The 15,874-nt window shown below is 33.8% G+C and overlaps 2 protein-coding genes across 2 annotated transcripts; both read left to right on the forward strand.

Moving 5' to 3' along the window:
• The first annotated feature begins 755 nt into the window (after window positions 1–755).
• LOC145315811 (uncharacterized) lies at window positions 756–7,545 on the forward strand. Its single transcript, XM_080155904.1, has 8 exons — window positions 756–926; window positions 1,677–1,853; window positions 2,290–2,665; window positions 4,694–4,887; window positions 5,274–5,420; window positions 5,803–6,020; window positions 6,462–6,836; window positions 7,323–7,545. The coding sequence occupies exons 1-8, from the start codon at window positions 761–763 to the stop codon at window positions 7,380–7,382; spliced, it is 1,713 nt and encodes a 570-aa protein (XP_080012030.1). The 5' UTR covers window positions 756–760; the 3' UTR covers window positions 7,383–7,545.
• A 550-nt stretch (window positions 7,546–8,095) lies between these two features.
• Faf2 (Fas-associated factor 2) lies at window positions 8,096–12,996 on the forward strand. Its single transcript, XM_080155906.1, has 5 exons — window positions 8,096–8,226; window positions 8,822–9,001; window positions 9,291–10,255; window positions 11,897–11,956; window positions 12,548–12,996. The coding sequence occupies exons 1-5, from the start codon at window positions 8,158–8,160 to the stop codon at window positions 12,690–12,692; spliced, it is 1,419 nt and encodes a 472-aa protein (XP_080012032.1). The 5' UTR covers window positions 8,096–8,157; the 3' UTR covers window positions 12,693–12,996.
• The last annotated feature ends 2,878 nt before the right edge of the window (window positions 12,997–15,874 follow it).

The following is a 15,874-nucleotide window of genomic DNA, read 5'->3' on the forward strand; positions in this document are numbered from 1 at the left end:
TTTTTTTTTTAATAACAAACCATTTGTTTTAACATGAAAAATTATACCTATTGCATCTCCGTCAAAATTCTTATTTGTTTTCATGCATCTTAATGCTTAGTTATAAAAAGTATTTATCTGATCAGTATGTTATTAAATTCAAGTATTAATTATTTTAGTATCCTTACATAAAGAGGGATGTATGGTCTTTTTTCTGTTGGAAGTATATAGAAAGATTTTGGTAAACGCTAGGCCAAAGTGACTCTCCTTTACCTTCTTGATGGCTACTACCCTAGAGGCCTCTAAGGTCATTTTATAAAGAAGAGCCGTTTTTCTCTGTAAGGTGGAGTTACCTCTCCAAAAATTAGTTTAAACCTTTCCGGGCGGACCTTTGAAAATATTCACTATAAAGGAAAGCCATGATATTTTTTCCTTCAGTTTGCGAGATCTATCGGTGCAGACAGAAGACCTACACCCTGATTTATGAGGATAATTTATTTGAAAGTGATTTTAGTGAACAATTAAATATGTAAGGTTCAAAATCTTGTTTTTAAAGATTTGAATTAAAGAAAGTATGAAGTTTACATTATTGTGTTATTGAATGTTTTTACTGAAATTTCATTAATTGTAATGAAAATTAAAATTATAATTGCAAGCATGTTATACATTCTGTAAAATATAACCTAGAGGTGTTTTTCTACTTACTCGACACTTTTGACTGACAAGTTTATAATTTTGTCAATTATCAAAAATTAAAATTTGTATTTTTTTTCAAAGAAAAATGAGTGATGATCTTGTGGATGATCTTCTTGGTGGAGAGGATGAGGAGGAGTTGGGAAATGAGGATGAATCTGTTTTACAGGATATATTTGGACCCAACTCTGGTAACCTAAAAACAAACAAAGAACCGACCCTTGATATTGAAAATGAGATAGCTATTAATAGAGGTATAATTAATAATAATTTAGTTTTTTTTCTATCGACTATTTCAAGATATTTTTAAGTCATTTGATTGTGTTGCTTTGATTTCATTGACAATATTTAGAGTGATCTATGAAACATAGGTATAGTCAAAAAGGTTATGAGAGCAAAAGCTAAGCCGGTAAAATCACACCTTGTTTATTTATGTCAGTTAAGTTTGTTTAAGTAAATTAGTTTGAGTAAATTGTTGCTTTATTATTTGCTATCAAAACAAGGCTTTCAGTGTAAAGAGATAGTTGCATGATGGGCATTTCAGTTCAAGCCTAAGTTACAAGTATACCATCAAACATATATATTTTTGTATTACAATAAATAACAGACAATTAGACTTCACTAAACTATTCGTCATGCTGTTTTTGTGAAAATAAGCTAGCTATATAATATAATAACTTATCCTTCTCAAGAATACGATTTTTAAGTCTTGTTATTTTTAAAACTAGGTGGTAGAAAATCGAAATTCTTTCAAATATATGTATGCCCCATAAATGTAGTTAAACCATTAAATAGGTAGGAAAAAATAGAGTTTCATTAAATTCAAGTTTAAATGCATTTTGTGCAACTACCCCTTTAAACTGAACTATTGATGTCATCGTTATTAATATATTAATATACATGGCCCATTTTTTTTGATTAGTTGAAATTTTGATTTATTGTTGTTTTTTTTAAATTTGCTTCGGTTTATTTTATAAACAATGGTCATGAAATTTGTTTTGTAGTGGCATATGATGATGATGAATTTATGAAAGATTTTGATGAAGCATTAGATGAGAAGCTTAAGAAAAGTGAAAAGATTGGGAAACCTCTGGTAATACCACCTAGCCTTGCGGCTCCTCCTGGTCTAAATGTATTTTCACAAATTAAAGGAGAACACGCCTTCAGATATTTTAGCTTCGGTAGGTTTTTCATTTCTTTGTCTTAGTAATGATTAATCATAGACGTCCAAGTGGAGGGAGAGTAATTGTGTGTCCCCCCCCCCCCCATAAACTTTGAAATCCCTCATTTTACGCTCCTCTAAAAAAAAGGCTTCGAAACCTGTGTCCGTAATCATTATAGTTTTAGAACAGAATATATTTTATAAAAAAAGATTAAATACATGTATACATTTTTTATAATATAACAACGAATATTTTCAAGTATACCTCGATAAAATTCTTTTTAATTTAGTTTCTTGTGCAATACAAAATTTTCTAATAAAAATAAGTTACCCTTATTATTTTTTTAACGTGTTCTGTGAAAAAAATAGTTCCAGAATTAAGTAGATAAACCGGTATAAAAAAAAATAAAAAAAAGATACCCCTATATTGTGAACTTTAACACTAATATTTGTAGATGACCTGTGTCTGGAGAAGGACTTTGATTACAAGCGTCGCCCCTACCTCAAAGGCCACGGTTTCTCAGACCAAACTATTGACGATATAGTATCGGACAAAATAACATTTCTACGCCATCTTATGCCAAGCGCACAATCTTTGCTTATTTGTGATGAGAAAGATTTTAGAACTGTGATGAACTACCTTCTGTATTGTATTTCTGTTTGCCAAGATAGACTTCTCAGTGATTGCTTAATGAAATCGTTTTTTGACCTCGCCAAAAACTATGATTTTTCATGGCGGCTAAATTTAAAGCATGTTGTGACAGTCCTAGTTAATTATGGCATTCAAGACCATGCCATAGATCACTGTTGTCAATTTTTCAAAATAAAAAGGTAGAACAAGGGGGGGGGGGGGAAATGTGGTGACTCGTGCCACGACATACCAGCAATTTTATTTTGGGTGCTACTCCCTTAGTTTTAGAGATAATTGGGTGAAATCTTTTGGGCTGGGTCACTAATTACCCCAACTAGAGGTATCTTTCAAAAAAAACGGCGGTGGGTCCGCCGCTCCCGCCGTTCGCCGCCATTTTCCGCCGCCGCCAAAAAAAAATTTTTTATTGCATTTCTCGCCGAATTAGGCAATTTGGAATCATTTGAGACCATGTTATTTTTTTCAAAAATTTTTCCCCTTATAACCAACCCTGCGGGGGGACTTAGTCATTTTTTTCAAATTCTCGTTTATCAAGGTATATCTTAAATTCAGTGCCTCTCCTAAGCTTTTAAAGATATTGAGACAAAACCTTTTGAGGTAGATCAGTAAAAAATATTTGAATAAAAAATGGCGGCGGTACCGCCGCTCCCGCCATTTTCCGCCGCCGCCAAAATTTTTTTAATTGCATTTCTCGCCGAATTAGGCAATTTGGAATCATTTGAGACCATATTATTTTTTTCAAAAATTTTTCCCCTTACAAGCCGTCCTGTGGGCGGCGGAAAATGGCGGTGGATGGCGGGAGCGGCGGTATCGCCGCCATTTTTTATTCAAATATTTTTTTGCTGATCTACCTCAAAAGGTTTTGTCTCAATATCTTTAAAAGCTTAGGAGAGGCACTGAATTTAAGATATACCATAATAAACGAGAATTTGAAAAAAATGACTTAAGTCCCCCTGCAGGGTTGGTTATAAGGGGAAAAATTTTTGAAAAAAATAACATGGTCTCAAATGATTCCAAATTGCCTAATTCGGCGAGAAATGCAATAAAAAAAATTTTGGCGGCGGCGGCGGAAAATGGCGGTGGACGGCGGGAGCATTTCTCGCCGAATTAGGCAATTTGGAATCATTTGAGACCATGTTATTTTTTTCAAAAATTTTTCCCCTTATAACCAACCCTGCGGGGGGACTTAGTCATTTTTTTCAAATTCTCGTTTATCAAGGTATATCTTAAATTCAGTGCCTCTCCTAAGCTTTTAAAGATATTGAGACAAAACCTTTTGAGGTAGATCAGTAAAAAATATTTGAATAAAAAATGGCGGCGGTACCTCCGCTCCCGCCGTCCAACGCCATTTTCCGTCCCCCTGCAGGGTTGGTTATAAGGGGAAAAATTTTTGAAAAAAATAACATGGTCTCAAATGATTCCAAATTGCCTAATTCGGCGAGAAATGCAATAAAAAAATTTTTGGCGGCGGAAAATGGCGGTGGACGGCGGGAGCGGCGGTACCGCCGCCATTTTTTATTCAAATATTTTTTACTGATCTACCTCAAAAGGTTTTGTCTCAATATCTTTAAAAGCTTAGGAGAGGCACTGAATTTAAGATATACCTTGATAAACGAGAATTTGAAAAAAATGACTTAGTCCCCCCGCAGGGTTGGTTATAAGGGGAAAAATTTTTGAAAAAAATAACATGGTCTCAAATGATTCCAAATTGCCTAATTCGGCGAGAAATGCAATAAAAAAAATTTTTTTGGCGGCGGCGGAAAATGGCGGCGAACGGCGGGAGCGGCGGACCCGCCGCCGTTTTTTTTGAAAGATACCTCTAGTTGGGGTAGTTAGTGACCCAGCCCAAAAGATTTCACCCAATTATCTCTAAAACTAAGGGAGTAGCACCCAAAATAAAATTGCTGGTATGTCGTGGCACGAGTCACCACATTTCCCCCCCCCCCTTTATATACAAAAATACCTTTCATAGATAAAATTTTAAATTTATTTGAGATTAATTTCAACCCATACCTTCTACTTATTTAAAAACTAAAATTGATACCTATTCCTATAAAAAAAATTGCTTTGGGTAAAGTAAACTTAGTTTTAACCTTAATTCACATAGTTCTCATTTACCGATATTCAAAAGAGATTAAAATTTTTACCCAGATGTAATATTTTTTAGATATATAATATTCTACCTATTCAAACTAATATTTGTTTTCTAGAAAGAAATCAAAAGAATTGAAACCCTCAGACTTGGAAGCAACTTTCTTGACAGCCAGACGTAAAAACAAGTCCCTGTCCAGACCTGACAAGATTGAGGATGAAAAGTTTAGCTTCTGTTTGTCAAGATTTGTTGAGACTGTGTGTGAGGTTGTCATAGCTCAACCATTCAGAGTAGACTTAAGAAACAAGGCAAGTAAATTAATTCAAATTTTTTTTCTTCAAAATATTAAACCTACAATAAAAAAGAGAGGAAGCGGAAAACTTTTAAAGAAATAATAACAAATCCTTGGGATTTAAGTTATTGGCTAATCAATAAGTAATATCCTATCCATGAGAAAAAATAGCGTCTTTTTTTCGCAATAATCCGTAAAATTGGGTGCAAGCTTCCAGTCAAATGCGCTTATTAGGTCAAACTGTACTAAATTATTATTTTGAACAAACGCATAGTATAATTAAACGCATAATTAAGAACAGTTTGACCTAATAAGCGCATTTGACTTAACTTGAACCCAATTTTATGGAATACTGTGAAAAAAATGACGCTCTTTTTGTCAGTAAAATCTAAATTTTCCTAGGCAGATGTACACGATCTCTGTGCTTTTGCCTTCCTCATGAACATTGTTGCCACAGATATAAGATTTGTGGAGGATTACTTGATACTGGATTGTGTATCAAACATGTACAGTGCTTTATTTGATTCTATACCCACAGAATATTGGTATTCAGGTAATTATCATGTAAAATAAAATATGTATCATAAAATAATGGAAATAAAATATATGGATATTGTGACACAGGGGAATTTTTGTAATCATTTTATGTTGCTATTATAGTCCTCAGATATTGGTCAATTTGCTTCTTCGTGGTCAGGGGAGGGGATGGGGGTAATTTCAACTGTGGGAAGGGATGGTGGTATGTTCGGAGGCATATTTTCAATCTATATTTCCTGTGCTCGCCTAGGCCCTTTCAGGGATAGCACAACTGACCTTTTTTCTAATAACTTGTGGGTTATCTTTAATACTTTTCAACAATTCAATAAAGTTTTTTTTTTTAAATTATCACATTAAAATAATTGAATCATAATGAAAATAATGTAATATTTTTAAAGGGCCAGTGAAGAAAGGGGAACGGCCTGTTTTTGGGAAGGATAATTTTCCAAAATTATTCAGTCTTTTGTTGGCTGATTTTCCAAAGGAAGACAAAATGGATCCTTTCCGTACCTGGGAAAAAGTGATGGTCTCATCCAAAAGTAAAAATAACACGGATCATATTAAGAACATTCAACACAAAGTAGAATTAATGCCTCCAAGTTACAGGGGCAGCCAGGTAAAGTTTTTACTTAATATAAAAGTAAAAAGATGTCTTTGTGTGTCTATACCTTAGGATCTCGCTAACGGCAGCATCGATGAAGACAGCTTCTTTTAGGTCCAGGGAAAGTGATTACCTATTTAAGGGAAGGTTACCCCTACCCTTCCAAGAGAAAACGTCTTTTATGTCCAGGGAAGGTTTAAAACTATTTTGGGGAGGCTACCTCTACCCAACAAAGAACAAAGAGAAAACGCCCCTGGAAAAAATCCCACTCCCTTCCCCTATTTTTGATAAGTGGAGGGCCGGTTGACTTATCCCTTACCTCAAGAGGCCTTTATGGGCGTAGCCACTAGTATTTTCTTAGAGGAATTGTCAATAAAGATATTTGATTAACAAAATTCTAAGAAAATATTTCTAAATCATTCTTGTTATAACTTAATGTTAATCTAACATGTTCAGGTAAAAAGATACTTGGCCTTCCTGTATCTCTACATACAGTTACATGTCATTGTACAAGAAGTTGACCTGCCAAATTATCCCTACGTAAATGATATTCTTCAAGCTAAATTGTTGCTGAGCGATGAAACTCCTAAAACTATGTTTAGGATTCTTATAAAAAGAAAATATTTCCCTCATGTGTTAATCATTATAAGACTGTTAGACACTTGTATTGGAAATGAAGTTGAAGAATCATTTACAGTTGAAAATTCAGCGGCCATCAGAGAATTTAATAAGGGGTATCTGGATCTTGCTCATAGGCTCTTACCCTCTTTTAATACCTTTGGAGATAATGAGAAGCTACAAGATCTTGGAGATCTCAGAGCTTGTCTTGATGTAAGTTAATTTTTTTAATCCTAGGTATTTATTAAAATTATTGGGGTAAGTTTGATTGCCTACCTACCAAACGTGTTTTGCTTTTTTTTAAAAACAATTCCTAAATTATTTTTTAGCAGGATTTTTAAAATCTTAAAAAGACATTCCAAAATTATCTACTTTGAATCCTTTAAAACAATCCTTTAAAACTTTAGTGTCCAAATTTACCCCAAAGCATATTTATTAAGATTTATTTTTTGTAGGTATACTGTTTTAAGTAAATATTAAGTATATTTCGAGAATTTTTTTTAGTTTCGGTTGTTATAAATGAAATAAAAAACGCAAAATATGAAAACACCAAAGTGAATATTTTCGATGCCTTCAAAAGTCAATCAAAATTAGTTAAATTTTTATTTTCTATCTTTGAAATATACCTAAAATAAAAATTTCCTAATATATTCTTATTCATGAAATTTTTTTTATTTAATTATTATTTACATTATTTAGGTAATAAAGGAAAGATGGAGTAATGGATGTGATGCAGCAGAAACCAGAGGTGCCAGATAATAATTAGTCTCAATTATTTATCATAAACATTTTTGTACCTGATTTATGATTTTTATACATAACTGTGATTTGTACTTCGAACCTACGAGTACACAATTTTTATTATTTATCACGGATAATGGCTAAGAAAAAAGTGGACAAGAAATGCATTTAAAATTAATATGTTTGAAAGCTTACACTAACTTATATTTTCTGTAAAGGGGGGGGGGGGGGGGCGAAAGTGACACTTTTTGAAACCAAAACTAAAAGTCAACAAAGGAACTCAACCAAAAAAGAGTTACAGGTCTGAGATTTTGCATGGCAGTTGCTTTATAGGGGTAAAATATGGAACTGTGAAGAAACGGAGGCGCAACCGCCGTTTCCCGCCGAAATTTTTTTTGCCTTTTCTCGGCGGTTTTCGGCGGTTGCGACGCCGTTTCTTCACAGTACCATATTGTACCCCTATAAAGCAACTGCCATGCAAAATGTCAGACCTGTAACTCTTTTTTTAGTTGAGTTCCTTTGACTTTTAGTTTTGGTTTCAAAAAGTGTCACTTTCGCCCCCCTTCTTTTGTTTTTGTCAACTTCATTTTTATCTGTAAAATTGCCATTAGAACAAAAAAGTTTATCGAGTAGATTTAGATAAACATATTGTAAGAATTCGACTTGAAAAATCATTTAAGAATTAATAGTTTATAGTTACAGTTTTAAAAGAATCATATTCATGAAACAATTACTTAATTTTATTTCAAATTGAAAATTGGATGATATGTGTATTTTTTAAATTGCAGAAAAAATGTCGGATAGTGAAGATGACATTACTGAGCTGACACAACAACAACAAGACAAACTAGCTCAATTACAGGTATAAATATTTTATAACAAAACTAGCTCAGTTACAGGTATAACTATTTTTTAACTAAACTAGCTCAGTTACAGGTATAAATATGTTATAACAAAACTAGCTCAGTTACAGGTATAACTATTTTATGACTAAACTAGCTCAGTTACAGGTATAAATATTTTATAACTAAACTAGCTCAGTTACAGGTATAACTATTTTATAACAAAAATAGCTCATTAACAGGTATAACTATTTTATAACATAACTAGCTCAGTTACAGGTATAAATATGTTATAATATAACTAGCTCAGTTACAGGTATAAATATTTTATAACTAAACTAGCTCAGTTACAGGTATAACTATTTTATAACAAAACTAGCTCAGTTACAGGTATAAATATTTTATAACAAAACTAGCTCAGTTACAGGTATAACTATTTTATAACTAAACTAGCTCAGTTATAGGTATAACTATTTTATAACAAAACAATTGAAGTGGCTTCGCCCACAGAGGGATTGAGAATAAATCATTTTTCATATTCCCTGAGAAGTAAAACTATTGACCTGTTGTCAGGTTTGCTATTGAGTGTCTATTACATACAAAACAATAATTTAGGACTTGACTGGAATTGAGGACACAAATATATGTCGGGCTCTGCTGGAAAGTAATAACTGGGACCTGGAGGCCACGGCCAGAGAACATCTTGGTATCCATCAGGAGGAGCCTCAACTCAGACAGGATCAAGTTCCGGAGCTTCCAAATATTGGACAGCCAGATCCGGGTGGTCTACGTCAGGTATTGAAAATTATTTTCCTCTAGTTGGTGATTTGAAAATTGCGACTGCTCTAATTGATCAATAACATCCAAATTAAAATCCAATGAAAAGTACCTACCTACTCATTTTGCATGGGGTTGGGGGAGGAGGGACTAGAACCACTCTGCTAAAGTAACAGTAAAGGTGGGGTGACATATCAATGACTGGATAAAAGCACAGTAGCTGACGAATAGCATTACTAAGCTTCCAAACTTTTGTAGATGTTTCCATTTTCAAACAGTTTCAAAACTATAAATAACTTTATTTCAGCGAAGAAATCAACAACAACGAGACGAACATGGTGTTGGTGCAAGAGCTCTTCGCCGCCACGCAGCCGGCGGAAACAGCCTTGTCAGCCTTATCATGTACATCCTAAGCATGCCTCTCAGAATCGTAACAACAAGCATTGATGGAGCCATGGGATTTATCACAAGTCTTTTCGGTTTTCCTCCGCAACGGCGGAGTACTGTTCGTGATCCACAGCGTGATGTATCTAAATTTGTGCAAGATTTTGAGTCATCCTATGGGTCTGAACATCCAGAATTTTTTGTAGGTAGTTATTCTCAAGTGCTGGAAGAAGCAAAGAAAGAGTTAAAATTTTTACTTGTGTACCTCCACTCCGAGGACCACCAGGATACTGATAGGTTCTGTACAGATGTGCTCTGCAACCAGGAGCTCAGGTCATACATTTCTGATAATTTTATTGTATGGGGGTGCTCAGTCAAATATCCTGAAGGACACAGGGTTAGTGAGGCACTCAGAGAAAGTACTTATCCATTCCTGGCTGTCGTTGTGCTACGTCAACATAGAATGGTTGTTGTTGGACGACAGGAAGGATACATCCAACCCCAGCCGCTTGTGGCCTGGCTGGAGCAAACAGTACGCGAGTATGAATCATTCATAGTGGCCGCCAGAGCGGACAGAGACGAGCGTAACTTTAATCGTGAAATTAGAAATGAACAAGATGCAATATTTGCAGAAACTTTGCGGAAAGATCAGGAGGAGGAGGAGCGGAGGCGGGCTGAGGAGGCAAGACAGAGAGAGGCGGAGGAAGAGGAACGCCTCCAGGTGGAACAGGAGAGGCGGAGGATAGAGGAAGAGGAGGAGAAGAAGAGTAGGATACAGATTATGAAAATAGAGCTTGCTACACAGGTTCCGTGTGAACCAGAGCTATCCTGTAAGGAAGCTATTAGGATACTTATCAAATTACCGGAAGGTCAGCGATTAGAAAGAAGGTAAATATATATTTTATCAAAGCATAACATATATTCCATCCTTTCATATTTTGAATAAAAAAACCTATTTTTTAAAGAGTTTATTTTGTATAGGGGGGGGGGGGGGGGTAATGCAACCATCTGAACTTTTGCATGAGTAATCCTTGGTAGGTCTATTTTCCCTAAATCGAACAAAAAGTTGGAAAAGTAACGGCTGGCGGCTCAGCCGTTTAGCTGTTTTTTGCCTATTTTTAGGGTAAATCCATCATCAATTACGTAGGAATCAGCTTTTTAAAACATATTTTTGGTTTAATTCATGTTAAATGATAGCAATAACCATTTTCAAAACTTCTAGTACTAACAGCTACCGTTTAGAATCGTTTGATAGCGTTTTGGAGTGGAAAAGAGTATTATGTGGAGATAGGTTTCGTGACTAACTTGAAATATAGATATCCAAAAAATGGGAAAACGGCTGAGCCGCCAGCCGTTACTTTTCCAACTTTTTGTTCGATTTAGGGAAAATAGACCTACCAAGGATTACTCATGCAAAATTTCAGATGGAAATTCGAATTCTAAGTGCCATTTGCTCACTGATTACGAGATGGTTGAATTAAAAACCCCCTTTTCATGAAGTTGCCACAATTTAAATGATACAATATGCAACCCTTAAAGTATTTCACTTTTAGCATTCAGCATATTAATAATTTTTAGCGGTTTCTAGTATTTCATTAAATTCTTGTGTAACGCGACATTTTTATAATTATGCTACCAATCTCTTTTATATATTTAATTTAACATTTAGGTAAAGAATTATCAAATAAACTACTAATGACTAATGAAACTAGAGCATTACCCATTAGGGTGGGTCGATTTTGGACATTTTTTTTCTGAGGCCAAAGCGGGGATCTGCACTCAATTTATATAGATATAATACACCTCTGGATGATTTAAAATTTATCCTAAGTCTTAAAACCGCTGACGACCAGACATTAAATTGTATAGCTATTTGTAAATGGGAGTCAAAAATTTATTGACTCAGAACTATGGCTTCATGGTGCTCTCTGGAAATGCCTTGAGGAGCTGAGTCAGGAACTTTTGTCCGTTTCAAAAAATCTCGTTCCTAGCCTGAGAAAATCTAAAAAACCTCTACAAATTGGACAATTCTCAATAAACCTTAAAACATTTTGGTTTTTTAGTGATTTCTAAGGATAGGAACGAGATATTTTGAAACGGACAAAAGTTCCTGATTCAGCTCCTCAAGGCCTTTCCAGGGAGCACCATGAAGCCATAGTTCTGATTCAAATTTTTTTTGAATGTCGTCTTTGCATACTAATAAGTAATGAATTATATTTTTAAGTGGTCGTGTTCTAAAACTCAATTTTTTAAAATTCTTTTTCGGTCAGAATTGTTTTTAAGGTTAATTTTATCTGTTGCATATCCCCGCTTTGTCTAATTCCGATATGAACCCACCCTATTACCCATGAAAAGAAAAAGTATTTTCTAGTGTTTACAGTCCTTATTTCTTAATTTAGAATTTAAATTTTATATATTCTTGTGTGAAATTATAGAGAACAAGGACATATGCTACTTTTGATGATACATCTAAAAGTTAGGGCTATAAACCTAAAAAAAAAGATTTAATTATGATATTTTACTGTTCAGGTTTCTTCCCACACATACACTACATCACCTTTACTACTTTGTTTTTTGTCATCCAGACAGGTATAACATTATTCTCTAAGGTTTTTTTTTGTCATCCAGACAGGTATAACATTATTCTCTAAAGTTATTTTTGTCATCCAGACAGGTATAACATTATTCTCTAAGGTTATTTTTGTCATCCAGACAGGTATAACATTATTCTCTAAAGTTATTTTTGTCATCCAGACAGGTACAACATTATTCTCTAAAGTTATTTTTGTCATCCAGACAGGTATAACATTATTTGCCCTAGCCTCTAAGGTTATTTTGTTTTTATTTACAACATTTTCACTTCTTTATGCGAGTTTAACTAGTCTCACACAAAATAAAATAGATCAAAACCACCTCAGTACCAGTTGGTATTTTCCATGGAAGCATATCCTCGTCTATTCCGTGGTTCCCTATCTAGATCATAAGCTTCATACAGACAGACTTCGTTCTACTTAGTATTATAGATTATGAGTCATAAATTTAAATAAAGTTTCAATCAAAACAACAGCGCAATTAGTTCATTAGAAACATGGATATTTAAAAAAAAAACTTACTACTTTAAGTTATTGATGTTCTATTGTAGATAAATAATACATTGAGGTGTAAAATATATATTTTCAGTCCGGATGAATTTGATATTGTAACAAACTTTCCTCGACGCGTGTTGGCTTGCAAACCAACAGGAGAAGGCGACGAACCTTTAACCCTGGCCCAGGCAGGCTTTGGTAAATCAGAAATGTTATTTGTGAACGACCTGGAGGCGTGAGTGTGACAGGCTCATAGTTTAATATACGTGAATGCATTATCATTTGATTGTGCTGCACAGTGATCCTAATGTGAACTTTTTACTGAGCATTAATGGACATCGATATTGCATTATATATTGATAAATAATTACAATTTCTAACTTGTGTGATATAAATCCTAGTTTATAATCTATGTAATGATGATGTACATATATTTTTTTGCTATATGTTGGTTCATTTATAATTATTATTATTATCCTGAATTCTGGCATTTTGTCTGTTGCATGGTATAAATTATAGTGAAATAGATTTCTGTTTCGTATATCACTTTAGTTATTTAATATTGTCAAGATTATCATCATCCATAAAAGTCGGTCTTAATTATTCTCTTAATATTTATTTAGAAGATTAGAATTAATTTCTCGGACAATTTGGATTTTAGGTTGCTGAACGCATTAAGGGGGAGGGCAGGGTAGATATACCACACTTTTCTGGGATCTTGCCAAGTTAAGTATTAACTGTGGGGAATACCAAAGGATGACTACATGCAAAATTTGAGCCGGATCCGGCCAAAACCGGCCGTGAATTTTATAAAAAAAACCCGGTTTTTTTCTGGTTTTTAGAGGGTATCTGTAATTCGATTCAGCTGGAGCAAAACCGGTTGGAGGTACAAAAAATTTTACTTCACATGAAATTTAGCCAATGCACATAGGGGCAACAAGGGGCAACAATTCACCACCCCCAAATCAAGTTTTAAACATTCAATGAGTATTATCATACCCAATGTACATCAGATTTCAAAGGAATCGTAAAAATACGCTTTTTAAGTAAGCATTCAATGCATGGAAGTCAAGAAATGCACAAAATTTTCTTACAGAAAAAGGCATACTTTTTGTGTTTCACCAACTATTTTAAAAGTACTATAAAATCTCTTAGAATTAACGTAATTAGACAAAATAACTTCTGATGAGTCATGCATTACATATATTTTGACAGTATAAAAGAAAAAAACACAAATTGAAGAAATTAGTCTTAAATAATTCTAGTTGAAGTCAAGATTTTAGTTTTTATTTGTTTGTTTTTTAATCAATATTTAAGAAGACAGTATGAGGAAACATGTTTTCACTGGTTGCCACCGACTAAAAATACGATATTTGATTACCCAAAGACATATCATAATCGCCTGTACTGGTCTCATTTACCCCCCCGCGCCCCCGTAGGGGTTTTTAGCCCGTTTTCTGAACGTGGGTGCACGAAAAGCTTGTAAGAAAAGGCGTTTAAATGCGCTTTTAAAGTCAAAACTTAAGATATAATTCAAATAAATAAAAGACACAGAAACATAGACATATTGGGAAATATTTATTCTGACTTAGAATTAAAGTTAATAATAAATATTTTCAAGTTCTATTGCACAAAATGATGGGGAGGAGAGGGGGGGGGCTAAACCTAAATCTAAACCTCTTTATGTTTGATGTTTTAATGTAACTAAATAATCGTTTCTATAGATTATTACAAATATCAGGGATCTAAAGGGGACAAAGGTCAATAAATTGTTGTACATCCCCAATGATAATACACAAAATTACCCCTTTTGTAGATTAAAGTTAGTAGTTAAAACGTTTGAACACACAACTTTAAAACTTTGGGGACTAGTGTTATAAACAGCCCAATGTCCCCTACCTCACTGCGAAAAGGTAAAGTTAATATGCAAATAACGTGAGGTTCTTATAATCATTCTAAATTTGAATTAGCAAGTAGTCTATCTGTCTGTCTATTGGTAATGCTTTGTTTTTAAATTATGTAGTTACAGGGTATTCATGTTTAAAGTCAGCAGTTTTATTTAGAAAGGGAGGGGACTGTTAATTACACTAGTCCCCAAACTTCAAAGTTTTATAATAACGTTTTTATATTCGTTAGCATAAGAACTTCAGGAAATTTAATTGATTTTTTATTGGTTGGTTCATTAAGTGTTGTTGATGAGTGTCAAAACTTTTCAACCACTAATTGTCATCTACAGACAAATAATTTTGTAATATAATTTATTAAATATGTATTTATTAAATATGTATCAATATTGGGGATGTACATATTAATCGGTTATTGTTTTGTTCCTTAGATCCCTAGGTGTTAATATATAATACAAAGTAGCTTGATGTCTGTTTGTCTGTCCGCCCATCCCTTAAGATCTCGCTAACCACTAAACTAATTGAATTCTACTCTTCAGGGAATATATCTACTGGTCCTGTGGTTGTTTAAAGATCTTTTTCAAAAATAAAAATCCCCCTCAATTTTTTCATATTTCTATAATTAGGGTCGGTCCGTCCGTACGTCTGGTACAGTTAGTTTTTTTACTTAACTTAAACAGGCTAGAATTGTCCTATCGATCTCAAACTTTTCATGCTGATTTCTACAACAGTTAGGTACGACTTAGAAAGCACAACAACTCTATAATCGTTACCAGAAAGTCCGTACATCCATTTATAACAAGCTGATTTTTACTTTTTTGACAACAAATAATGGTTTTGAATGTTAAAAATATCCTATTCATCTGATTTTTTGAATACTGATTCCTATTTCAATAACGTCTATTGTTATAAGCGAAGCATCTCTATAAACAAGTCCTAAAAACGTCAGTATGTACTTAAACAGTAACATGTATTTAATCAGTTTTAATTACAATTTTGTATAGACATGCATTAATATTCAGTTCTGACACTTCACAAGTGTTAATGTTCGTTTGTCCTTCCATTTCAGAGCTTCGCTTCTTTCATGGATGTTGTCATCCTTGTTCAATTACCTCTTGGGGCAAATCCCCTAGAGGCTAGGGGCGAAGCCGCTAGTATACATATAAACAGTAAACAAGAATCATAATATCATTATAAATATAGATATTAGTTTAAAAAAATTTATGTTAATCATGCCCACATTATAATGGATTTATTAAACATAAAAATAAAGTGAAACTTGTAGCTTGCTAAAATAAGGATCCCCATCCACCCCCATTTACACCATCCCCTCCCCTCCTACTGAAATGAATTCCATGACCCCAAATTTGACGCTTTGAACACTAAAATCAGACTACAATTAACCTAGTTACACTTTAAAGGGCCCAAAAAGCTAGTGATAGGGTAGCTGCGCTACTAAAAAATTCTCATATTGCTCTGATAACCAAAACCCCTAATTAGACATTTTAAACACGAAA

Source organism: Acartia tonsa, chromosome 4, assembly GCF_053477335.1.
Source record: "Acartia tonsa isolate MP-2025a chromosome 4, ASM5347733v1, whole genome shotgun sequence".
NCBI classification, from domain to species: Eukaryota; Metazoa; Arthropoda; class Copepoda; order Calanoida; family Acartiidae; genus Acartia; species Acartia tonsa.